General features: G+C 39.2%; 1 protein-coding gene across 4 annotated transcripts; it reads right to left on the bottom strand.

Annotated features, from left to right (window-relative positions):
- Positions 1–662: 662 nt before the first annotated feature.
- On the bottom strand, positions 663–27926 carry LOC136447381 (ly6/PLAUR domain-containing protein 6-like). 4 transcript variants are annotated; one of them, XM_066446225.1, is made up of 5 exons: positions 27790–27926; positions 7222–7523; positions 5198–5296; positions 3035–3168; positions 663–2131 (listed from the first exon to the last, which is right to left on the bottom strand). In XM_066446225.1, the coding sequence occupies exons 2-5, from the start codon at positions 7334–7336 to the stop codon at positions 1955–1957; spliced, it is 525 nt and encodes a 174-aa protein (XP_066302322.1). In that variant the 5' UTR covers positions 7337–7523; positions 27790–27926; the 3' UTR covers positions 663–1954. The 4 variants fall into 4 exon arrangements, with proteins under 4 accessions (XP_066302322.1, XP_066302325.1, XP_066302323.1 ...); XM_066446228.1 differs by lacking the exon at positions 27790–27926 and adding an exon at positions 22124–22175; XM_066446226.1 differs by lacking the exon at positions 27790–27926 and adding an exon at positions 12866–12982.

The raw sequence follows: 27926 nt of genomic DNA, 5'->3' as shown, positions 1-27926 counted from the left end.
TTGGGTGTAAGATAAAAAAATTGAGTCTAAATTAATTCATAATGTTTAGAAGAGACTGTGCATGGTCACACAATAAACATTCTTCAAATTCATTTGGATTATGAAGGTGTAGATTTCCATGATCATATTTTCCTGAAAGACTATAATCCATAAAGAAACATTCAGCACTGTAACATTAGACCTTGGTCATCAAGAGAGAAGACCAACAATCAGATAGAAAAAACATGATCACTCTTTGACCCTGCTCTGAGGTCAATAAGAGCAGACACTTCATGCTAGGCTAGGTCTGTTCCTAATGCATTTTCAATGTCAAATTACCAAAACAGACCTCTGGCCTTTTAAAAACTCTGCGTGAAGTTTGACTTTTGTGTATATGAAATGACCTAGGGCTGGCTATGATGTAAACATCAGATCTGGTACCTGTCGAGGACAGGCTGTTTTTGTCATCTACAGAATATTGAAGATTTTGAAAAGCATTTGATTGGGACTCAATTTCATCAAGGAGGTTAAAGATAAAACCTCCTTGATTTCATGTAGTAGTACTACAGTAGGTAAAGCAGTAAAGCGGTCGAATATCAGATTGAGGACAAAGTCTAAACTAGTATACTGTATTGAATAGTACATGATTCCGTCCTAGTTCAACTAAATAGAAGACATCAGAATTTTCATACACACTGGAAACATGACTTTATTGCTGTGTCTAGACATTACTTCACAATTCAATATAATCTTTATCCATGATGCTGTTAACACAAGTGAACTAAAGTAAGCAGTGAATTAAAACAGACGTTTCTTGGATGATATCAGTACTATCAGGTTCTTTAATGTACAAGTTATTGTGTATTCTCATAATTACTTTTGTAATGGACAGGCAAGAGATTTTTCTTCTGAAAACATCTCCAGACATGACTTCCACATTGGGTCTTCCTCATCCTCTCTTGTATATATAGTCTATATACAGTAAGTCTTCAACATGTAAAACTTGTACATCACGGCAGTCAGCAATATAATGAAAAACAATATGGTATACAAGCATGATGTTGTACTACAAAGCTAAGTCATCTCCAAGCTTTGTTTTGGCTTCTTTTGTATATATGGAGAACAATACAAAGTACTAAGGATGCCAAAGGTTTCAACTTATACACTAGCAAAATTCACAAATATCACAAATATAGTTACCTATCAATATCAACAATACGTTGATTATGAAAATTAAAGCTGACAACCTACTTTGAAACACAAGAAAATCATACTTAAACTTACAACACATTCCTGAATAATTTAATAATCAGATGAAATGTGGTATTCTCAACTATTGATGCCAGGAATTATGGTTGAAATTTACAACAGGTTTCCAAATACATGTACTCTGATAATCAAAGGACATGTAACGTAATATCATCAGTGTTGGTTGTTTCTATATTCCACATTTCAGACAATATATCCTTATAAAAATACATCTGGATACACATAGTCAAACCTTTTCTTATATTTACACATTTACAAAATTTCAATATATTCCATGATATCATTCAAATGCTTGGATACAAATAATTCAAACATCAATGCACTTTGTTGTGGTAATGTACTGCAATGACTCCAGTTGGGACAGTTGATAAAAGTTGAAGCTACTGATGCTAAAACTATGTTTTCCTCATCATTATGTATATTTTCACTCGTATAAGATGAATTCTGGCGAACTGTTCCTTTCTTAATGGTTTTTACATCTTAATTTTCTACTGTTACATATCAGCTTCAAAGATAGTGAGTGAAGCACCAATAGTCTTAAGGTGTATGAAATTGAAGCTTTCAGACAGTGTCATATCAGTTACCACTTTAGGTAGCAGGGCATTTTTAATGAAATCTCTGGCTATGCAGTAAACATTTTTTATTCCACATGAGGTATTGATAATTACATCAAAGTGACAAGCATGTAATTTTTTTCTGCTTGATGCTATAGATGTCTGAAAATCACTGCAACCAGTAGTGTGACCAATAACACTTGTACTGAGGGGTTAAAATGTGAAGAAGTGCCGACATCATATGGCGTTATTGTGGCAAAGATGGCGGTTGTGTGGTTGGTTGGCACCTCTGGATTGCAGATGTTTCCTTCGCAACAGGCTATGCACACCTGGATAGAAGAAACAAGAACAAATTAGATATGATATCAAAATGGAAGCCCATCTGTGCGGGTGATAATATTATAGACAGCTGAATTGTGTTCAAGCACAACTTCTGACCAGTTGCTGACATCACATGTTGGTAAGGTCACATGACCTAATGGATTGGTCATTAGAATGCGAAGAAGGCTGTAGTGGACATGACTATGACTTTTTGTTTTGTTTTGTTGTGCTGACATACTGTCAAGCTACAAAGGAAATATTAGGTTAAGATGTATTAATCATACAAAACTGGGTTGCCAAAGGCATATTGTGATGTGACATTTCTAGCTGTATTCACTTTGATATGCTATATTTCAAAACTGAAAGTTTAGGGATATATTGATAGATAAGAGAGGATTACAAGGTTGTTTTTGTGATGATAACAGTACTCTATAAACAATAGCCAACAATTGGCCTGGAAAGCTACCTTGGCTTTAATTCAATTCCTTGATAAAGAGGTGTTCTTCAATGGAAGGCATTTCAGTACCATGGGACAATCTCTTAGAAGATCTTAAGATCTTTTCATTTTCAAAGTGAGTTAACAATATAATGTCACTTCCATTTGGCTCAATTTCAATTCCTCAACAAAGGATTGGTATTCTTCAATGGAAAGCTTTTCAGCACCATGGAAGTATATTTTAGAATTGTGAAATCATTTTTCAGATTGTGAGTGAAACATCATAATATTCTATCAGAAAAATTGAGATTAGGAATGGTCCCTTCTTCAATGGAAGGCACTTCAGCACCATGGAAGCATCTTTTGAAAATGTGACATCATTTCGTTTATGAAGACATAACGTGTCATGTCCCTAATATTGAAGTTAGGTTTGTACTATGTTATTTCTAGAAACATTGCGGTGTAGTTGACTCACCATGGATCCATCTGTGTTTATTGAACAGCCAACAGTATTGGGAGTGCAGTCCTGCAGAGCTGCACACTTTTTCCTCACCATGACGCTGCCCCCCTCCCCGTTCATCCTGTGTAACGTGTGGCAGTACTTGGTACCTGGTGGAGACAAACAGACAAGGTGAGACAATAGGTTATGCTTGCATTATGTTGGATGCAGAACAGTGTGGTGGTAGATTGAGGTACTGTAAATGCAGAAATGTTAGCAGGGATTTAATTTCGCAGTAGAGAGAAAGTGGAGTGTTCGCGGTGGTTTTAAGTTCGGGTTTGAAACAACAGTAGCGCTACAGTCACAAAATGGAAACACTTTTTGCAGTGATTCTAAGTTTGTCGTATAGAGTTCACCGTGAAAACTGCAAACATAAAACCACCGCAAACATTTCTGCATTTACAGTATTAGGTATTTCAGTTCAGACTCAGAAAGGAAAGCCTTATTAGAAAAATCTACAGGTTATAAGGATCCCTTAAATCAAGTTTGTACAAAGCGTCTGGACTTGAGTGGCTGGGAAAATGGTAACTTACAATTTAATCTGACACTGTATCTCATGATCACAAAATATTGGAATCCTGCAACAATAGTTCTAAACTGTCCAATTGTACTCTCAGTACCATCTATTATTTAGGGCATTTCTGCAGTACAAACAAACTTCATGCTACTTCTAAATAGCTTACAATTTGATGAGGAAAACCCCTAGACAGAAAAAGCATCAGAAATTTTTATCTTCTTCCCTTTGAGTTCTTAAGCATACTGACTTGTAACTTAACATATGACTCAAGAATTAGACTGTATACAAAGAAGTCATCCTTAACTGCTCTCTTCCAAGACATAAAAAAAGTCTCTGTTATTCCTGTGTAATCCCATACAAGCTCATATAAGCTGTTCCTCCACAAGAGGAAGAAGTGCTCCCCATTGTTTACAATTCATGGCTAAGGTCAATCCTACTGCAAGGATGGGAAGAAAGTTCCTGTCAATGATGTTGAGTATGCAGTGAAGTCATAATATCATTTCCAACTGTGCCAGTTCCTATGATGAGGTATGGCTCAACAAAATCCTCAACTTGCTATTTGAATGTAAAGATCATGATAAAATGCAATTTGGGAATATAACTTTACATATAGTCACTTTCCAACCTATTCTTAGGTCTGACCAAGGTTAGCATTCTTTCCAACAGCCCAGTGCTGTAACATTTAACTGGACATGACATTGCCTTAGGCTGTTACTGATATAGAAACCTTCAGAAGACATACAACAGTGTTGCTTTTGAAATCTCAAATGTCCTCGAAGCTGGGACTCAAAATACAGCCTGGAGAAACACAGCTACTTTCCCACTGAAATTAAACGTTGTTGACAGTTCTTGTACTCAATTTGTTACAGGTTGGAAACATGCCCTTGACATGAGTGTCCAGTGATGGGGTGGATATTTCTGCCCTGGGGCAGATGTTTTCATCGGGGATGTGGACCTCTGTGTTTCATATGTTTTGAGAACAACCTTCTGTTGCCATAACTGAAAAGTGATCCATGGGACATGCTACACTTCTTGCTAATTGCTTGTCATATGCTGCGGTCTGCTGGTGCTGTTTTGGAATGGATAGAAAAGAAGGGAAAAATGACAGTTGCCAAAGCTTAGCTAAAGCGATGGAGGAAAATTGTACTCCAGCTTCTGTCTAGCAAGGTCATATTTCATTTTTACTGAGGGCCAAATTAATCAAGCAATCCCTGTCCACTTTGGTCAATACATACCAATACAAAATAAAAACATGAAAATGCCGAACAATTCACCAATATGCAGCTAATGCCTTATTGGTTGATTGACAGATTTGATTGACAACCAGGATCACTTCATTTTTATTTCAACATTTGCATGATGAAAGTTTTCTTCCTTAAAAGTTCAACTATATTGGTATAGATCATTCTGATGTAAGGTTGAACTGTATATTTCCAACACAAAAATTGGACATACATGTACATTGTACCCAAATTCTAAACTGTCTGACTTCAGTCTTTGTCAGGGACCTTTTCATTACCAAGGTCAATTCCTTTGACAAAGACAGTAAAAAATTTGGGTAAGTCCAATTCTTGTGTTGAAAATTGGAAATTACAGTTCAATATTGCTAGAAAGTTTCCTACCTTGAGGACAGTAGACATCAGGGGCCCATCTGTTACAGTGGTAGTTGTCGGAGGCTTCTTCACACGTCCAGCACTTCATACTGCCTGGGAAAGGCGTGCCTGCAACAGTTTGGGGAAAAAAGGTAGTCTTTAACACTAGTCATATCATCATGATCCACTGTTTTCTACATCTGCAGTCGTATATATAGAAACATCCTGCAGATGCATTCAGTCTTTCTTCATTTTTTTTCACTGTGCCTTAAGTTGTGTCTTGCAAGCTCCCTTATGTTAGCTCTTGGAGTTTCTAGTCGTGTACAGTTACAAAATGCTGTAAGTTAGTAGGACTTGATTTTAGCAGAGATCCGAGTGCCTGCCAATATATTGGTTTATCTTAGCAAAACATAATTTTTCAGACTAGTTGATGGCAACAGACCTGAAGCATAAGTGTGAGTGTGTTTCGGATTTAGTCTCCTTGCTGCAAAAGTTAGCCCATTGAATATAACCTGTCAACAGTCTCATCACCCCTTCCAAACAAACCTGTACACATCTTTCGTTAGTGTTCGTATTGCTTAATTTTTGTTATTCTAACAGGTCAAAGGCACTTAATTGTCTACACATTCTTTTCATTACCTCCCCAAGCACGGCCATGTCCTGAGAACTGTCTTTCAACTAGAATGGTAATGACAAGCCAGCCAAGTTGGCATATACTCAACATTCCACCTATGGCTTTGACCTCACAGCTGTACTCAGGTCACATAATACTGACCAACAAACAGCTTGCTCTGTACAAACAATTTTTGTACCGACAGTTATATTTTGACTGTCACAGAGCTTTTCCTGTAGCAGTGAACGATCAGGCAGACATTCTGACATTTCTGGAGGAAACATTACTCCTTGTTTCTACTTCTAGGGCAGATGGCGACAATCTCTCAACGATTCCCAAACGTCAGGATTGTACCATGTGGAACCCACGTAAATATTGTGCGATAGAAAATGGTCGTGCCTGATAGGGCCCCGTTTTAATTCCCAATACTGTAAGAACATATACCATGCAACTTGAAGCTCCCTTGCGCAATTGCAGCCATCGTTGCAGGCTTGAATTGCCAGGAAAAATTTTCTCTCTCGTTTCCTTTCTTTCTCCACCCTTCAACCATTTGTACTCCTTTAAATTAGTCAGTGAGACAAAACAGAGACTAGCGTTAAGGATTGCTTCCCTCCGTTGTGGGTTTAGTTCCAAGGAAGTGGCGATTTGACAGAGTATTCCTGCTAAGGAGGCTAAATCCCTCACAATCTCAGCAAAAAACATTGTCTAGACTGGGGTGTATTTGTTTTTGCATGCGAGGTAGCTGAGCGGGGAGGATCTGTTTGGTTGTCTTTCAGACTAGAGGGGGATGGACGTTGGATTTCCACGCATCTCATGTCCCGTGCCAGATTCGGAATGTGCAGAATACACAGATTTTGCTACCAAAGTGCCAGGGCTTTTCCAGCTAAAGGGGTTGAAAGACAGGACAATTTTCCAGAGGCTGGAGTTCATTAATTGCTATGTACTGTTCTGTCAGGACTCAGGAGTGATTGCCTAACTGGCCCAGCTACACAAACTGACCACTGAATGTGTTCTTTACCTGTTCAGGGCTTAAAATGCCCCCACCTTTTATTTGCAATTACCAGAAATTTTTTTACGATTGCAACTAAACATTTTTACAACTTGCAATTTTACAGGCTACCCAAGATTTAGGCTTGTCTGACTGTAATGAATCATAGTTTACAGGTTATGGCAAAAAGTCATCTGAGCTCAGAACTTGACAGAGGTACAGTGTCATAACTTCATAAATAAATAAAACTAAAAGGAGTTTATGGTGGGATCAGGATGATTCGGCCCTTTACCAACTCAGCCCAGTCAACTCGGCCCAACACCCTGGTCAACTCAGTCAGGGTTAGGGTCAAGGTTAGTGTGTTGGGCCGAGTTGGTCTGATTAGCCAAGGGCTGAGTTGGTAAAGGGTTGAAGCATCAGACATCCTGCAATTAAGCTACTAGTATTACTTACTTGAGGGGATGTATGCAGCATCCCATTTTATATCCTGGCTGTATGCCATCTGAAGAAGGTGAGAGATCACAGCAACAAGGAAGGAATAAGAAGTCACGTCAACACGAATCTCCATGGCATGAAGACTCCAGTAGAAAGGTTCTTCCTGACAGTACAGGATGATCAACACCGCGTCTTAAAGATCCAAGACGTTCGTGTCACTAAGTTCTTGACTGTTCTTCCGTCTTCGATGTCAGAAGAATCTGCTTACTCTAAGTACTTGGAACACGAACCACTGCTAGGCATACGTCACATCTTTACACCTGAAACAAAGGAAGAACAAAAAATGTTATCATTTGCATGCACAACATTGTGTTGTTGGCAATAGGCACTGAATAATGATAAGAAATTGGAATGACACAATTTTGCACTGCTGTATTCCAGAATCTGTAAATAAAAGACAGTTATTATACCTGTAACAAAGAAAGTAAAGGAAAAGATGTCAACTTTTCCAAAATGTTACGTTTCTAGCAATTTCAATAAGAAAATACCCCCAAACTGTTACAGAGAGACAAGACCATACACAAATACATGCGTGTACCTATCGCGAACTTAGTGGGAGACCATTCCTGGTGACGGACATGTTCCGTCCTTTCCTATACCAACACATTACATTTTATCACACTTGACGCAATCATCAATAGCTGATAGGAATCAAAGCATTAGTGGTCTACTTACGATTTACAGATCAACATTCAACTAAATGCTGGTCATAAGAGTCATAGACAATGCAAATATACCTTCCTCACATCGCCAATTATATCCTCTGTGTCGTTCCAACAACAAGGAGGGAGGGGGGTACTAGTATCGTTGCTTTCGAACAGACTGAGAGTTCAGTTCCACCCCAACAAACTACATTGTAAGTAAAATGCTATGAAGCTGGTCACCAATATAATAACTGTATCGCCCTCTCTCCTTTAGACTGGGATGCAAGCAGCACTGCTAAAACAAGCGGTAACTGGCCAGAGTGGATGCCGACCCTGGCTGACCGGTGCCGACTGTAGTCTGATCGCTGACACAGTCAGACTCAATCTCTCATCGCCACTGATATCCTCTCCCGGTAGTGGCGACACGAGCGGAGTCAAAGGGCCGGCTGCATTTCCAACATGCCTAGAAAGCCTTTACTGGATCAATGGCTGCCTGGCTATAAACATACCATTGCTCAGCCAGGGATGGAGCTATTGAGTGTTTCAGGGGTGCTAGTCAGAGTAAACTTCTCTTCGTTCTTAAGTACAGGTTTGTTTCTTTAGATGTAATTCTTAAGATTTGTAATAGGATGAAGTTGGGTAGACAGAATGTCATGTTTAGGGAATTCTTTCCTCTTTTCCTGGACGTCTTTAAATATAATCTTATCAAGGCAAATAACTTTGGAATGACTAACAATGACCCAAAACTGACACCTTGAGGTCAACCTTAGACTTACTTGCTACCTTCATAAGAATAGTGCATTCCACATGTTTCTTCTTCTTTAAGTTGACTGTATGAATGCTATAGATTCCTGGTTTTCAACACATTATGTCAAGCTTCACTGTGCAACTACTACAGGAAGATCATTCATACCATCCCTTTGAGCACCAATACTTAAATGTCTGGTGATTGTAACCATGTTTTAATATTTTGTTTTAAACAATCCTGTGAGCATATCTCTTAGTCATATCCTACATGCTTAGGAAGAGGTTAAAAAAGGAAATAATTGTTTAGACCTCCTGACCCCAAATAGAACCTTTCTTTAGATGTGGTTGGAACTCAAAATTTTTTCTTTAATTATGGGATTCCCTTTTCCTATTGTGTCTCTTTCTGTTACTGTATTCTCAACTATAGATAGAAATGTTATGCAACACGTGTCTTCATTATCTTGTTCACAATGCTGTACTATGACATCACAAAAGGTTTTTCAAATGTTGTTGTTTTTTGCAAAATGAAAGTAAAATTCTCAGATTAAAGTAACGTTAGACCAATTAGTTTTTTTCACAAACCTAAAAATTGTCTGATTAGCTGTTGTATAAAAATGTGTATCAATATTCAGGGAAACAGAACTCCTACGAACCCCAGACTCATATGCATCATCACTGGTAAGTGGGGTAAGGAATGGTCAACAGTGGGGGATAGCCTTACACCAGCTGACACTGGGCTGCAGCTATCACTGTAGCAGCTATATATGTATGGGAAAAGGCACAGCAAAGAATTCTTGCCTCTTGTAGCAACATTCCAAAATGGCAGGGCTCTTGAAATCTTGCCAATAATATTTAAACCCTGTATAATACATGTATGTTCCCACTAGTAAGTAAACACTTAAAAGCAATGGATTTTAATCAGTACAGTAATTGCTTTTATATCAAACATTGTGTAAAAGTTGTTCACAAAAAATACTGTGAGGGATTTAATTGGACACAGCTAAATTTGCACAATTTTGCTGCAGTTAAAAATTACATCAATGTATTTCAGTGCCTTTTCTCACCAGACTTTTAAATATGCCTATCTGTATTTTGCAGTTATATTTTAGAAATCTCAAACAAAGTTGGTTAATATGCCATATTTTCTCATTTTGCATCAGTGTCCAGACAAACCAAAAACACAATGTACTCAAAAACATTAAAACCAATATACTAAAATTAGATCTATTGTTTCATTTCCAGCAGACACATCCAACAACCTCATGTTGCCTACCGATGAATCTAGTGCCAGGTCTCTCCAAAACATGGAAGGAAGTCCTCCCTCAATCATTCTGCGTCCTATTGGTAGACCATTTCTTTGTCATTCTAACCTTAGACCTGCTTGTCATCTGATATGACAAGTTAAGACAAGGTTTGTTTCCAAGAGATGTGAAGATAGAAGCCTACAGAAACTTTAAGAACCCTCTGAGTTCCAAAAACGACATAAAGGGTCATGAAAGGTGGTAAAAACACATTTTTGGAGTACGCCCAAGGCAGAGGGTCATGAAAAGGCTATGTATAGCAAAAGTTTTTCTTCCTTCCTTCCAACATGTAAGGCAAACAGATCAAGTTGTGTTTAGAAGTAGACACTTTATAAAAAGGTTGTGGCCTTGGAAGATTAGAATCTTTGTCCTTCAGATGGAAAATGACATCCAAAGAGGACCAGGTGTTCGTAAGTAGACATTCGCTGACTAGAAGAACTTTAAACTTTGCTGACTGCAAGAACTCTAAACTTTTGTTGATCCCACAAGGCCTACCCCATTTTTTTGTGTATGGATGTCACTTAGATTTTGTCAATTTTTGAGCGCTACAAATAACAATTCAAGGGTGGTTAAAAATTTTGGACCATTCCATACAGCAGGTTGAAGATACACAAGTCAGGGAATTGTTTTCCCTATTGTTGATATAAGAAAATAATAAAACCATTTATGTATGTTATACATAATGTTATGTATTGAAAGTTGTTTGAATGCAATGTGTAAAGAAATGAAGAAAGAGCCTTTCTTCCATTACCTCCCTCCCTCTCTAAAAATGGAACGGCCTAAAGAGAAAGGTCTGTCTCAAATATCTTCAACAGTTGTGTTTTTGTGGTATCAGTGACTTTGTCCTGACTAAGTTCTTTGACAGTTGTACATGTGTCTAAGAAATGCGATAAGGGTTTGTCTTAAGATGTGATTATTTCCAACTCTCATGTTTGGTCAGGAAAATGTCAAATAGATTTGTGACAGCAAGCCAATACTTTTTTTCTTCTCTTGGAGGCCAAAGTTCCATTTCTGGGTGGTCTCTGCAAAGTTTTCATTTTTTACCTCCAATTCATCTCAAAAGATCCAAACAGAGTAACACATGATATTGAAACAGCTCCTTGAAATCAAAAACACTTTGATGAGGCAGACTTCTGTTCAACAATACTTAATTCACAAATGGAGGTCTGATTGGATTTGGTCATTTTCCCCTGCAATGAGGGTCTGCATGGGGGGTACAGACAACACTTAATGCTGAATTCAGAAGAACCCACTATGTAATACAGGGCACCAAAAAAGTATTGGTTACAGGGTTTAAAGCAAAAGGGAGAAGATAAATCAAAACGACATTTTGAAAGCATAATTACACCCTTAAAGGTGGCGTAACCTTTACAAATGACTGTCTCAAAATACAGGTTAAATTTCAAATTGTACCGAAACAGATGAGTCTCTTTTATCAGTTATGCAAATGTCTTACACTGCTGCTTCTTTAACTAGTCTAGACAGACTGCCCAATGAAGTGAAAAACAGATTTTTTGCAATTCAAAATGCTTTGTGACATGAAAATACCATCTAGTTAAAAACTGGAGCCGTTGAGCAATAGCTTCAGGGGATAGCAAGGTTTTACAAAAGACATCTAGTCTGCTCCTAACATATGATGTAAATATATCATGAAAATTGTTCTTAAACAGGATTGGTTTATACTGTAGTAGGTTATACAGACCAGAAACCTGTTTGTATACAAGGCACATGTATGTAATGCGTTGCCTTTTCACCATACACACTCTAGATGGAGGTTAAACATTACATATGCCCCAATTGCCCTAAAGTGACCTGCTAATCCCCTACACAAAAGGAAATATACCAGGTACAAAAAGGACCTACTATCTTAATCCCATTTCTTTAGTGTAATGGAAAATGTAATTTTCTTCCTAAAGAGTCACCCTGTGGAGTATTTCACCGCCGGAAAGATGTAATTGTTGCGGTTTCTCCATGTTGTACTGCCATGTTTTAGAAACATATGCCCCTGGCTGTATTGTGACCCACAAATACCACAAGACAAGAGGGCAAGAATGATTTTCTTTTCTTTCCCTACCACTTGTGTGTCGGCAAGTTGACTTTTCCTGAGCTGTTGCTATTTCACCTGGCCTTGGACGGAAAAGGACAGTTAGGGAGCGTCACTCAAGTAGGACTTCTGTTTGACGGAAATGTCGCCAGTGTTTCCTGACAAAAGTCAGAAGTTGTCAGGAACATGCGGGGAGGAATTATCATACTGTTTTGGTCTGTTTTAAAGTCTTGGATGTCTTTCAGAAGATTGTAACTTTTCTACTGAGCATCCACTCCACTTTATGCTAACATCATAGAAGGCAAGTATGCAAAATTTAGTCGCCTCGCTACGAATAACATGAACATGATTGCTTTCCCTACAAATTATGAGAAATGGAAATAGACCCTCACAAATTTTAACTCTGGCATATTGTTATAAAATGTTATAAAACGGCACATATACAGTACCTTATATCTTACCATAGGAAGAAAACCATTCAACTCCTTGTTAGCCCGTAAACGTGTAGTACACTGTTACTTTTTCTGCTGAATTTCAAGGGGTGAATTGTCTTGTATATATTGAATAATCTAGCATAGTCATGTCTTATATATCAAATGAATAACTTACATAATGTTACCTCCTGAAATATGCTAGCAATGGTTCAGATCTTAGGATACATTTCAAAACTACTGTAACGTTATGCCTGGAACAGACACAGCAACAACAGATGTTATCACAAAGATGACACAGTATTTGTCTAAGATGTACCACGACTTTCCCTCATAAACTCTGCTATAAAAACTGAGGGATACGAATTCAGAGTACTTGTTTGATGCCTACGTAGCAAGACTGTAATATACAGAGGGTAGTCCCCCTTGTCATACCTTGTGAATCTTTTCAAATTTTGCTGTCCCTTCCAACAGTGCCAGAAATCTTACATATCAGTTAGAATGTCAGGATCGGTGACTGTGTGTACCTGTTACGACCAGCCAACAGAAACTGGTCACACCACTACACTACTGCCAGACCAGAAGCTTTTAACTCTCCGTCTGTCACTCAAGCAGTCAGAGGACCAATCAGGACTCAGTACTGCCGGATCAGATTAAATTTCCCTTCCTTTAAAAGGAAGTTGGGTTGAAATGTGGAAAGAGATGCAGTTTAAGATTTTTTCTGAGACATGACGACATTCTTGGGAGATACCCTTGATATGTGATATAGACAGATCATGACATGCACTGATAAACAGAGGTGGAACAGTCTGTCCTGAAATCTAGGACAAAAAGTGTGAATAAATGTACATTGTTAAGAATAGGGAAAATCACTATTTTGTAAAACATAGAAATTCATGTACTGCTACATTGTGAATCTTTTTTTCAGTTTGAGTTTGTTGTATAACTTCACTGTCATTTGCTGCCTCAAGTGATCACCAAAAGTTTATTTCTAAGAAGATTTGTAGGTTGCAGCAGCTGGGCATGATCCTAGGTAAACACTGCTGATAAAGAATCACCTGGATGACAGAGCGCTATCGTGCAAGCCCTAGAAGTCTTCCTCTTCTTTAAGCTTAAATTTGAAAATGAGGGAGGTGTTCATTAGTTTTAAGTCACTTAAAAAAGTTGACTTTACACTCTACTGCCAAAAAATTACCACGGAGTCACAAAATATGTTTAATGACATTCAAAGCATGCAAAATTAAACAAGAGAAAAAAATGTGAATATCCCATTCACTAGACTTCAGTGGCTTGATCAGACTTTGTATAAATGGGGTAAATGGGTCAAGTGAGTAAAAGGGTCCAGCTGCTACAGTCCTGCAGGCCACATGTACAAGACATGATTCAACACCTGAAGCCTGGTGGTGCAGACTCGCATGCTGCCCACCTGGAACTGATGTTGCATACGGTTTATCTTTCAACCTTTTAGTCCTGTTGACAGACAAGGAATTCCTGCCTCTAGTTTGTTGCCAAACAATTTTGTCTTTTACGGGCCAGAGAATATTCTTCAAAGAAATTATCTCAATGGTGTTTCGTCAACAAGGAAAATGTGCAATTCAGTGGTCTGGATATTTAGGCATGTCTGTTTGAGTCTTTGCTTTGGAGAATTTCTTTGGAAAAAAAACAGGAAAGAGTTTCCCACGCCTTTTGGTATATAGGGCAGTGCCCTTCACCATAGCCCTTCGGCCACACATTTGTGCAGGCGCTACAGCAGAGGATAGTCTACTTAAGTTAAAGTTAAAAGAAAGGCACGCTTAAAAAAGGTATCTCACTGCCCTGTCGATCGAATGGAGAAAATTTGCCTCGGTAATTGAAAATTTAAAGAAAAGATTTGCCTGAGGAAATTCACAGGAAAAAAAAAGAATTGAATGATGGAAAACTAGACACATTAAAAGATAAAAGAATATTCAAACAGCCATTAGTTTGAACTGTTACTTTGTGTAAATATTGTATGCAATGTGCTCAACTCCAAAGCTTTATTTGTGCCTAATTTATGCAGAAAAGAAATCTGGACAATATCCTTTAAGAACTTCTTTGTCTCTGATGTCAGGTGAGGTGATTGATGTGGACAGGAGGTATCAGGGGAATCAGGTGTGCTCTCAGGTGAGTCAGGACACCTGCACAGCCACATTTTTGTAATAAAGTAGTCATCAAATTTACAGCTGAAAAAAAATATTTCAGAAACTTAATACAAAGAACAGGATTTTCAGCTTTTGTTTCTGGTATATCTTGAGTAAGGTTCATTTTTCTGTATGGCAGTCTTTGGTCAATTTTAGGCATGGTTAGGGAATGTAAGGAAAAGATGATACCTGCTGGTAGCTTACCCTGATGAGGGCAAGGGAAGGATGAAGCATGTTAAGGGATTCAGCAATACCATTGTCATACAGAAGGATAGTAAGGGGAAGTACAGTATTTATCAGTAGTACTGAGCCATTTCCAGTGCCAGATAGATAACATCTCCCTAGCAGCTTTGATTAAAACTGCAGCTTCTTTTCAAACTACAAAAGATACAACCTATGATGTTATGTATAAATTGTGAAGAAACAATACTGTCTCTCATAATGCTCTCTATTACTCAATTGCGATGAGTGTGGGTTAAATCAGTCCACTCTTTATCTCTGTGCTTAGATGTTCTCCACATTAACCTTCTATACCGAGTATCCTGCTTTGTATTGAAAAACACACACTTTATTACTAAACTGATGATCACTAAACTGTGCTGACATGATTTATTGACTTATAATTGCCACATCACATCACTGACAGGTTCTCCTGTTACTCCTCAGTTTTCTTTGCCTCCCACCTCTGAAATTTGAGCCAATAGTTTACTCCGCGAAACCATGCCCACTGGTTACCAGGAATTCTGTGTCTCCTTGGTCCACCTGCCAAGCCCTGCGTGGTGCTGTTTATGTTTCCCCTCAAGTTCCTGTTTACCTGGGAGAAGCTCTGGTGTGGTGAGGCGGTCAGTGAAGAAAAACATACCACTTGATGGACACACAAAAGGAGCCAAAAATTGTGTCTACTTGGACTTAATGAAGCACCATTAGTTTAATGTATTGTATACCTACAATATATAGTCATATATGTACCAATTGTTCTGTTTGTGGACAAAGTAAAGTCTCAGTGTTTGATGTTTTCCAAGCCAAAGTAGTTTTAGCATTAAGCTACCTTAGAAAGCTGAAGAACATTATCGCAGATATTTCATTCACTGCTGATACTAAGATAAGTTGTCAATAGCCGAAATCAGTCTTTTGGGCATATCATAGGTCTATGAAAGACGACTTAATATTTTCCTCATTAGATAGTAGATGCTGACTTGTGTGACATTGTGGTGTGAGGTTAAATGATCCTGATTGACATAATGACTGAGTACATGATGGTTACAACTGCAAGCTTCATACTTGATAAAGATGGCAGAGTGGTCCAGGTGCACTCAACATTTCTAATAGTCTTTGCCATACCTAATAAGTACACATTCCTACTCTTGTTAAGACGTGTAGGCGTTCTTTTAACATGCTTAAGGTGGGGGCCCCCCTTGAACTTATACAGATACATGGCTTATAATTACAAGATCCTGGACAAAAGAGTGGGTCTATGAGTGATGTTGCATGGCTGAATTCAGAAGGGAGTGTGGAGACTTGACCACATAAGGCACATATGGCCCTCTAGTTTACTGGCTATGAAATCTCTATACCTGACTAATGGGTAAAAGGAACATGTACCAAAGACATGTATTGCTCCAAAGAGGGACTCAGTGTGCTTGGTGGAAAACGTTAGCTGTAGCGAGGCCACATCTAAAATCATTATGTTTCGGATTACACTGTAGGGTCAACCAGCGTTTATTTTTAGAAACAGTTAACAGAGAGTTCCTTTGATGCAAAGCTTGGTCAAAAGATCATGTCTGTTAGGATGAAACTGATCAACACTGTCCAATTATCCAGTCAAGGTGGGTTAGATATAAGCCTTACAGATATGCTGGTACATGACCTCCCTTCACCTAAGGCAAAGTCAGTACCTTTTAAATGGATTTCTTCAAACAAGATAGAAATTATTGAATTATGAGTTGAATTATAAGTTATCATTTGATTTACTGTTTGAAAATGCTGTCGCTTCAGTTTACAGAGTCAATATGAATTGATAGCAGTTAATTTGCAAATAAGGCTAAGTTCAGTGTGTTTCTTAGGGTTTCCAAGAAGTTGACTCTGCTTTGTGGAGGCTCTTGAGGATATAAGTCCTTGACTAGGTATCAACCAATTTCAATGAGGTCTTCCAAGAAGGAGTGAAATAAACTCAGTCTACTTTACCAAAAATCCACAATACATCATAGCTCAAAGAGTAATGCAAGTGGAATCAACAGAGGGAGTGTCCTGGCCACAATTATACCAGTTGTGAGTTTATATAATAGAAACAACTTGGATATGCCATATCCTGGTAGATTTGTGATGGCCCAAGGCTGGGATTTAGCTGACTTTACTTGAGAAAGAAATGACTCATCACTGTCAATGGGAGAACCATTAGACAAGAAGCAAATGGGAAATGGGACTTATAGACTATTTACACTTGTGTTAGAAAATTCTATCACTGACTATAAGATTTATTTGTAGTATTGCAAAGTTATTTGCAAATTTCAAAGCCAAGAAACAAAAATTAAACCTTATGATAACGTTTTGTCAGCCATTGTTAGCATTAAAACATGTTGATCTTAGATATTCTATAATGGCTCTATATTACTTTTTTTTCTTCGCATATTTAATGAACAAAATGAAAAAGGTAAAAAAAATTCTCAAGTTTAACAAGGTGTAGTCGACTAAAAATGGAGGTGCACTTATTACCTGAGAGAGCACACTCTGTTTGGACACTTCGATACACTTTCTCTTCTTGACCTTTAGCACTTAGTGTTCTTTCCCTCCAACTATCAAGTGAACCAGAAAAGTAAATGTATCCTATCCCCTCAACATATTACCAGTGCATTAGTCTTGCTTGAGTTACCAGTAAGAATTACCTTGCATACATTTGCAGTGCTAGAAAAAGAGCTCAACACTTGGCATACAAAATTCCTTATTACCAAAAAGAAAGCTTGCAGAGTGAAGGATAATTGTCACCTATCTCAGTTCATGTTCTCACAGCTTAGTGTATTTGACACCTCTTCAACAAGAGGCTTGGTGTTGAAGTAATTGAAGGGGAGGATTTGGGACATTGTTTACATTGTAATGGAGAAGAAAGGGAAAGGTAAACAGAGTTCACAGGTCGTCAGCACACAATAGCACAAAGCAAACAATGACTGGTGGTCGGAAACCTGCCAGGGTGCCACACTGGAGTTTGTATGCTATATGTTTGCCCTTGTGTTTTGTCCTTGAGATTCCTTTGGATAAAGGCAAGGATGGATTACAAGAAAGGTATTAAGAGAAGTTTACAAATGACTTTTCCTGCTCACTGGTTTGAAAAATTAAAGTAAAAGTCCCTCTTTTTTCAACCTTTACTTAACCTTGAATTTGTTGTTGAAGTTTACACACTCTTCGGCCATGGCCGTTTTTCAAGAGTTCAAGGGAGGAGGGTCAGGGGTCTTTTTCAAAGGTTATAACTTCTATTATGTAATAATTTTTTATACACATATTACAGTAGTTCACCACCCCACCCTAGCTTCTCAGTCTCTATTGTGCCAGAACGAGAAATAAAAAAAGAACCAGTGATGACCAATATTCATTGTAACTCATCTGAGGAACTTGTCTTTCCACATCCACAAAAAATTGATGTAATCTGTGCAGTCTGTGTAACGTTGGGTAACATAAATTCGGGATTTTTCCGATAATGGTTGACTGAAATCAATCTAGCAGAACAATAAACCATCCTTTTTTTGTATTATTCTGTCAGTATCATGTACTATCTTTGCACTAATCATATATATGGTAGATTTTGTCTCTAGTCGTGCTGACACCATAATATTTCAACTTGAAACTACCGTCCGCTGCACGCACAATGACGGTGCTGTCGGACAGGGGGGCACATTAATTCGGGAGAGAAGATTCGTCTTGAATATCTTACCGCTAATCACATTTTATACAGCAGCTATTCGTTCCATCCTTGGCTTGAGGAGAGTGCTATGGATATAGACGTGTCCAAGTAAAAAAAATACACGAAAAAACGGCCGTACCGCACGCATCAGGCCTTCGGGAACAACCCGTGTGTTGAGTCGGTAGAACGTCACTCAAAGTTCACCCCCACCGTCATGGAAATTTGTACATTATTCATCGGGGGGTTAGCTGGATGCCGTAGAAATGGTAATACTACTATGTCCATGTGTTTCTGCTTGTGCTAAGAGCAAACTTTGAGGAAAATATCGCCATCAGTCCACTATCACACACAACATTTAGACAAAAAAGTGTTCCTCGCAAACGTTTGTCGTCTGCCGAATAGCAGGATTCTGGGTAACGAATATGGCGGCGGGAAAATTCACCGTAGTGCCGTAGCCATTGGTTGTAGCAACAAAGAGGCGTTTTGATGATTAATCACACTTAGAGTCCAGTTGTAGGTTAGCAAAAGAGATTCTAATAAGTTGTATTGTAAATAATTGTGTTTAGCAGGAAGCGGATGTGACATTTGTCTTATAAACCAGCGAACAACTATGTACATATAATTCTCCCACGAAGCCCTCAGACTGTGACAATAAGGGACGGAGAGTTTTTGACGTAGCCAACTTCTAATGCATGCTTATCGAAGCTTTTCAGACAGTGTTCTGAATGCGTTAGTCTGTCAAGTTTCCATTTCTAGCGGTATTACTGATGTTGCATCTAGCACATATCCCTAAACACCCCGTTTTCGAAAAATCCCGAATTTAAGTACCCCGCGAGTTTATGTTACCCAACGTTATACAGACTTCAAACAGGAAAGACATGGAGGTCATATATCACCAAGTAGTTAACCACTCTGTGTACATCTTGCAGACAGTCGAAATAAACAAACTTTGCACAGGGGAGAAGCTGACTCTCTTTCATCCTAATTATCTCAATGACAGATAGGATTTGTTATGGCTTTTCAGTCATGTTCCCTAAAAGATATTGTGTTCACAGCTTTGAAATGATTTTTTATTTACCTTTATTCCAGGATTTGGATTGAACAAAATGCTTACAACTCTTTTAAGGACTTTTCAACATCTACCCAAAAGATACCTTTCTAAGCACTTGAGCTAAACTTGCAATATAGCTGAACTTGTCCTATAGTGACTGTGTACTCCGAATCTACAAGAAAAGATTGTTATCTGATTGCTCTTCCCAAATGTCACATCTTCCCCAAACATCTGCTTGGAGATTTTTAGTACTGTAAATGCAGAAAACAGTGATGATTTGTGGGGATTTAATTTCAAGGTAGGGAGGAAATGGAGTGTTCAAGGTGATTTGAAACAATAGTGGGGCTACAGTCATACGATGGAACAGCTTTTCGCTGTGGTTTTAAGTTGGTGGTAAAGAGTTCACGCAAAAACCGTGAACATAAAACTGCTGCGAACTTATTTCTGCATTTGCGGTACCCTCCCACTCAACAGACAACACTAAGTGAACACTAAGTGAACTAACTACAGACATCTCTATTTGGTATCTTTCAGGTTCAAAGGTATAACTTGTTTGTTTCAAACCATATCTACTTCAAAAGAGCAAGGTTGAACAGACAACTCAAGGAGGTTACATCAACTTGAAAATGTATCACAGTGTCGGCATACGCTAAACCATTAACTTGCCCTCCAATATAGTGATTTTAACATACATGTACACATATTCTCCCAACAACGTATAGTATTTTAGACTCAAAAACTGTTTGGCAGCAGTATCTATGACATCTACTGTACACAAAGTGCTCACAACTGCTCTTGGCAAAGATTAACTACACCTTCTCCATATAAACAACTATGTTTGAAGTACCATATCTAAAAACTACATTCTGGGATTCTGACAGATCTTTAAACAAAGATATTACAGTACTGTTCGACCACCTACACAGAGGCACATGCAAGGCCTGTGGAATTTTCGCTGATGCCGAAAACAGTCGGCTGTTGATTGTGTTTCCAGAATGTACCTTTTGTTAACTTTGATGGGCAAATAGGACCGAAGGAAACGCTTCTCTGATTCTCAAGGCTATACTGTTACAGCCTCACAGCCTCTAACACAGATCAAATAAACTCCGGGCTTACAATTCTACTACAGGAGTTTTTTGTTTGTATTCCTTGGGAGGATAAATGAGGTATCCGAGCTCATTTTCTGCAAATGGCAACAAACTTTGACCAAATCAGTGAAAACAGACTGTCTTTCGGGATAAGGATGCTCCATCCTTTTTTGCTCGCTCAAAATCCGCAGGATCTATTAGCTGCTTAACACATGGTGTACTTTGACGCAAAGGAACCTTTGCCTAATTTCTGCTTGTATCACCTGTATATTATATCTATAACTTACCTAACCCTAACTATTACAGGAATCGCATATCCTATTTCTATTATTTTGGGCGTTGTTTTAAACCGGAAGGTGACAGACTTCAAAAGATCCCAACTTCTCATTTTCAAAGTCATGACCAAGATCGTCTAATGGCACGCAAATTCGTGAAAAAACAACAGATCTTTTGAGTTAACATTGTGTAGATCATCCACAGTTGGGTAGAAACAACAGAATAGCTGGGAGGAGATAATGCTAGATGATTCTGGACTGTCACGCAAAGTTGGTGAGTGTATTACCATGGGCACGACCCTGTAGTTTGGAATGCCAAACAATACCTTATAACCTACAAACCAGTTATAGCCTACCCCATCTATCTAACTGTGAACAGATATAGATTTTTAACCAGAGGTCAAACCACTTTAGCTCACAAAAATTCCAACCATTCCACTTGACAATCCCTGTTCAGACAAAGGCAAGCATCAGAGGAGGATGCTGTCACCCTGAAGGTACTAAAGGCTTGTGTTTGCCCTCTCCTTTTAATCTAATTACTGCCAATTATCAGCCACTTGTCCAACCGTGTGCACCCACTTAGGAAGAGATTGATGGACTCTGGAGACCTGATAGGGGTTTTTTGAGTGACAGGACAAGTGTCTCTCCTGCTGCCTTCACTCCTGAACAAACCTCCGCCCAGACCCCATGCAGGGTCTCAGCATCTGTGAGATTCATACACTGCCTTTTGTGACTTATGGATGGTCTCAAATCCTGCATATTAATAGAAAGAATGGACTAAATACAACTGTGCTTTAAGGGAGGGGACATTTGCGTCATATTTTGAGGATGAGAGTAGAGAACCCCGCTGGTGCATCTGGTGTGTGTGATTCTATGCTTTACCTATTTCGTATGAGACCTGCTGTGTAGACAACACAGTAGCCCTGTGCTACTGTGCATATATGGCTAACATGAGACAGTCCTAATATCAATCGCTTCCTTCTTTCTGTGTGGGTCTACAGTTGAAAAATAGGATCTTTAAATTGAAAGTATTCCATTCAACGGTGATGCTACCCAATTCATGCTTCAAGCTACTCACATAAACATCATTTGAGAGCTTTTAAAAATCATTGACAGATGAAGGGAAATATCTTTGAATAGCTACCCACTCGCTAGATATAACGTTACATGCAGTAACACCCGTGGTGCAGAACTTGTCATAGCTGACACTGAACTATGGTACACTGACCTGCAAGTCGAAGCTCGCCCCGATATAGTCCTTAGGACAGACAATGACTGAACCTGGATGTCCAGATATGAAAACTGGTGTACGCAAGCTAAAAGGTTCGGTAGATGGATACACTCAGCTGTATTTTGATTTGGTCATCAGAGTTGGGCTAACAGTGCCGAGAGCGTGCTGAAATTTAATCCCTCCTTGTTGTTGTGGGGAGAGATCACTTGGTCATGTGGTCTGCCAGCGGCACGTCTGTCTTTGATGAGAGAGGAGGCGGTACGATTTCTCTGTGCGTTTGTTGATTTGTCATCAGCGTATTGGACAGCTTTCAAAACATCCCCTTTATTTGGGCTTTGCTCTTTCATATTTTGTACCAACCACCATTACCCAATCAGTCATTGCTCTTACACATTTCTAAACAGTAAATTTAAGAACATGATAAGGTTATAATGTTACAAAATGAAAACGTGATGCCCGGAGAAAATGGGGGCGGTCACCATACACTGACTCGCTGTTTCGCCATTGAAGTTGTGGTATGAAAATGTCCTGAACGACATTTGTAGATTTATGAACCCTTTCGCCGGTTTGCCATAAGATACAACATGAAATAGATGTATGAAGAACTCTGAGGAACATCCAATGACATTGGAGCAAATTTTTACCGCTGCTAGTGGCGTGTTGACCTCTAAAACTTCAGTTCGTCCAATACACTTGGACGGACACGTGTCCGAAAAAAAAAATGAGGGCATTCTTCAGGAAATGTTACGATGGTCCCTTCCAACATCTGCCCAGGATTGTACCAACAACTGGATGACATTTTCTGCTCTGCGGTGAACACATTAGTCCTTACCGATGGGGTTTCCTGCCCCGTTAACACTCCGGAACAATATGGGATGACTTTGAAGTAGACCCAGACCGTGTTTTCTTGCTCTTTTTAAGGTCAACAGGGATTTGAAACCAAGCCAGCATTTTCGTCTCCAAGAAGATGTGAGGGACTGGCTTTTTTGCATGTCTACTGTACGAGTAGCCTGAACTCAATCAAGCTCCTGTAACGGCTTGCCGCCCTGTAACCAGACAGAAATTCCCGGACAGCTGGAGTTTGCGTTATACAGACTACTGTACGAGTATCTGTTTCGAACATCAGAGGAAGCCACGAACCCCTAGAAAGACAAAATCTTCAAGCAAATGTAGAAAGGCAAAATCATAACGTTTCTTAAGCTCCCGAAAGGCCCACTACGATTTTGCCTTTCTGTATCTGCTTGGAGATTACAGAGACATGCAAAACGCAGAAAGAAGGCGTCATAAACATGATGTATTTTCAAGTAACATTGCGGGGTCCTAATGTCCGTCGGCTGGGACAAAAGAGCCGACAAGCTAAAAGGCAAAGCCGCTGGTAGATCTTCAATTTCAGCTGAGTTGCTATAATCATCCCTTCACAACTACCGACTGATGAGAAAACAAGAACAACCGGGTTACGCACTACCAATGACCAGGTGTATCAAATTGCAAACTTGTCGCTTTTCCAAACAACCTGCCAATTTTGAGTTGAATATTACACAGTGCATCGCATAAACAGTAATTTTGCACAAATCTTGAGGAATTTCGGCTGTTTTCACCAATCGGTAAAGAGTTAATTGAGGTGAGAGATTACCAATGGGTAGTTTGGGGGAGAGGCAAAAAGTATGTTTTTCTCCTTTGGACAACGCAAGATGATTTGGAAAATCGCGGGTGTTCAGTCATCTTTGAGACTTCTAAAGACTGCAGGAGTGGACAAAACTGATGGTGGTAAGGTGATATGTCTGAACCCGTGGCTTCGGTCACCCAAGGAATTTTGTAAAGGACGCCGAAAGAATCAAGAAAGTTGATGACTTTACCTGCTGGAATTAAGGTCATTAAGTAAGAATCCTGTTTATTTGCAATTTTTGCAAAGGAAGTAGAATTCAATATCGAAACAAGAAACGTCAGAAAATGTGGGTCTTTACTAAGGATTTTTATGTAGGTATCTAACCATATTGTTGCTTTTCAAATGTATTTACTCTGCAAGAAATGTTTGTTGTTGTTATAGTCAGTGCTTATATAATGTGTTGTTACAATAATTGTATATTCCTTGAATGAAATTAATAACACCAACCTGGTATATCAATTATCATCATTGATATTGATATTTCATACGAAATTTCAAAAAACATGTCAGCGTTATGTATCATCTATGTTTTTGTTATTTTCTGACCAAGCGATCAGTGGCCGAAATATCGTTTCCTGATACATGTATACATCGCCCATTATCATTTTTTAGTAATATTGATACTAGCATTTCCTACGAAATTTAAAAACGACATGACAGCGTTATATTTATATGTTTTTATTATTTTTTCTGACCAAGTGGTCAGTGGCCGAAATATCGTTTCCACATGTTTGTCATTCCGTCTCCTGCCGTCATTTGGTATGAGTTACAAAGCTACCGCCAGCCAGCTGACCCGACCCGCGGTCTGTCCAAGGGCGGCCAAAGTGCACGACACCAGCCACCCGGCAAGGTCTCCACAAAATCACTTCCAACACCTCAACATTCCCTAGCTTCCCTTACTTCTCCCAAGGAATTCGTTTCCACTAAGTGAGCTCAAGGAGTTCCAGATGTGCTTCGGACGACTTTTTACCGGCATTTCTGATTCCTAGTGACCGTTACTAGACTTCGTAATTCAAGGCATCTCGTTTTTAGCGGCGTAGTAATTTGGTGGGGGATTTGTGAAATGTGACGGTAATGGGGTAACATGGCCCCCGAAGTTACCTTTTGACTTTGGCTATAAAACTGTAGCCTCTACCAGGCTCCACGGGTCGCTGGAAATATCGTAGAAATTGGCCTATTAGACGGATAGCATGCCAGCTTAGTAAGTCCACCATAGAAGTTACAGTTCATGGATACCATATTGGGCTCTCTCTCCGTAGCCAACTCCCTAGGCATACTAGACCATACTATTCACTCTATTTTCTACAATTTTCCAGCCATCTGCGGGGCCTGGTAGAGGCTAATAACTGGAACATTTGACGATATTGAAAGAAACTCCTCTGATCCGTACAACGCAAGAGGTCAAGGTTGATAAATGTTGGCGCCAAGAGTCAGAGGTGATGGGGCCGAGCGTCGACTGGTGGATCAAAATGAATGGAAAGACCACGGGATGTTTTCAACAGTTTCAACAGTCCAGTTGGGAAGCCGTCTGAAGTTCCGTGAAGAGTCGATTCGTTTCACTTCTCATTCGGCCAATCTATCAATTTGGAGGAATCCAAGAGGAGTTTTTTCACTTATAAACAACTTCAGTCTACCGGAGTTTCAGAAGCGCTTTTGTCCAAATACAGAAATCACGTTTTTGTCTAGCGGTAAAAAAAAAACAGAACAATGTGCAACAAACCCTACAGATGGCATGCTTAAAACAGCACCAAAACTATAAAAGACTGTATGACTGATATCTCTTTATATCACAGTGTCTGTAAGTTCAAACTTAGCCCAAGTTCACTTTCAGCCGTATAAAAAAGAATACGAGAAATCAACTGATTCGAAAAGCTGAGTTCACGTATAAAGTTTACAAAGCTACGACTATCTAGGATGTTCACAACTTCAAAGAAATCATCAATACCATTCTACCGCAAGATCATGATCAGAGGAAAACCGACAAACAAGAACATACCGACCCCAAACAACTTTCCCTTTCTATAATCTAAGACATACTGAGCTAACTTTGAAGATCAAGAGGTCGTGTTTGCTTCCAAGTCGGCTCAGGTAAGATCACTTACTAATCTCCTCTGTTTCTACTGGAGTCGAAATCCCGTCAGTGCTAATCCTATAACGGAGAATCTCAAATCCCTGTGTCTAATGTATAAACCACTACCACCTGGTTCTCCACGCACTCTCCATATATTTTCATTGAGGAGGTGGTCTAGTCTAGCCTTGTAGACTTTCTGAGACTCTTGCCTCCAGGCCTGAATGTAATATACATAATCCACCATCACCTTCGAAAAGGAAATATGATACGGTTGAACTAACGAATATTAAAGTCAGGTATACCTCGTGTATTTGGATGAAACGGTTTTTCAAATTCTAGCGCACCTGGTTCTGGTTGGATGGAATTTGCTTTGGACTTGGATTCAAACGATAACTGTCAGTTGGTGAGGTCGTCCGTTCTCTTACATAAGGATAAGTGCTACAAAAAGGGTGTTACACAAAGCGATGTACTTTTTTGTTTTCCTTTGTTTTGTGAGGGTGAAAGTAAGAGGAAGTTACGCAACCACAACTTCAAATGGCAGTGATATTTCATCATAAAATGAATGTACTACAAATGACTGGACCATGGGGTTATGAAACAAACCGGTAGTCAAGAAACGTAAGAAAGAGAGCTAGAGTTGCTCATGTCGGTTCCGATAATTCTAGCCGACACACACCCGCACTCATAAACGGTCAAGGCCACGACCAACAGCTGTACCTGATTTACGTACACAGAGTTGACAATGAAAAGTCGTAATTTTCATAAACAAGCTGAAAGACGATGTCAGTGCTAAGAGCGTTCCTTTGTAGGCCACATTGTTATTATGTCAATATTGTTTTTACACATAATAAATCAAAAGAATATAGTAAACAGACATAACATTTGACAATAATGTCAGAAATGGTCCGAATTTGGGGGCGAGACCCGTTAGATTTAGCACTATGAAATCGATTTAAAAATCCCTTGACGCTAACTGGCGATAGTTTACGGTTCAAATTAAGGCATGGTCTGTGACCGTCCGTCAAAAAGATAGTTGAGTCAAAACATATGGCTACTGATTTGACTACTAACGTTGTTAGTCGCCGATGCCAATCTGAATTATCATTAAAATGATCTAATTTTGTGGAATCTTTTAACTAATGAGTCTGTATCGTGCCATCTATTGTAATTACAGTCCATACCATTCAAACAGTGAACACGAATAGGACAGCGGTACCTATAACGTACTTTAAATCACATATGATCATTAATATGTTGCTCTAAAGAGCTGAACAATTCTACTTATGTAGGACGCGCCAATTTGCGGTACATTTTCCTAAATTAAGTTTGTAACTACCAAGGGAACACATACCGACATCTACCGCTACTTGAAGTACTTAGCCTCTCGTTTTGATTGTACACGTGACACCAATAAATGTTATCTCAGGGCGCAGTTGTCTGAAACCACCAGAAGCCTGGGAACATGTCCAATGACGGGAAGAGCAAAGACGCAGTAAACAGAGGTTATCGTGGGGCATCTCTGAAGGATGGTTCCTGTAATCTCCGCTTTTAGTGTGGCGCAAACCTTATCAGCCGACATTGTAACTTGCTGAGATAGATTTACACTATAAAAACAGGGTTTGTGTTGCTGGTTGTATCTTCTGATCTACAATTATGTGTATGTAAGAAGACGTGAATAAGCATGTGAAACGTTTAGAAAGGGGATCTTTTAAACCAATTTTACAAACATCTATATCACAGTCTAGATCTGTCGGCTAGTTGGACCGCTAGGCCTCTAGTAGACACATACCCAGATAGCAGGCCATCTAACGGGCCCTGTACAGCAGTGTAGACCAACCACGCCGCTACACAACACAGTAGTATTTTTAGACACATACTTGATCATACTTGTACAGAGAATGCCTAAAAGAAACATGTTCCACTTACCAACACCGAAATATCCAAGCACAAATGTCGCCCTCCGTACAATCCAGGAATACGAGAATACTCCACACAAGAACAGAGGCGAAGGACCGACCAAACGACCTCGTTATTCAGAAATTGTGAGCGAGTCTTGTCTGGGA

This window comes from Branchiostoma lanceolatum, chromosome 13, assembly GCF_035083965.1.
Source record: "Branchiostoma lanceolatum isolate klBraLanc5 chromosome 13, klBraLanc5.hap2, whole genome shotgun sequence".
NCBI classification, from domain to species: Eukaryota; Metazoa; Chordata; class Leptocardii; order Amphioxiformes; family Branchiostomatidae; genus Branchiostoma; species Branchiostoma lanceolatum.
Note: the sequence above shows the minus strand (reverse complement) of the source record. Positions and strands in the feature narration are given on the sequence as shown.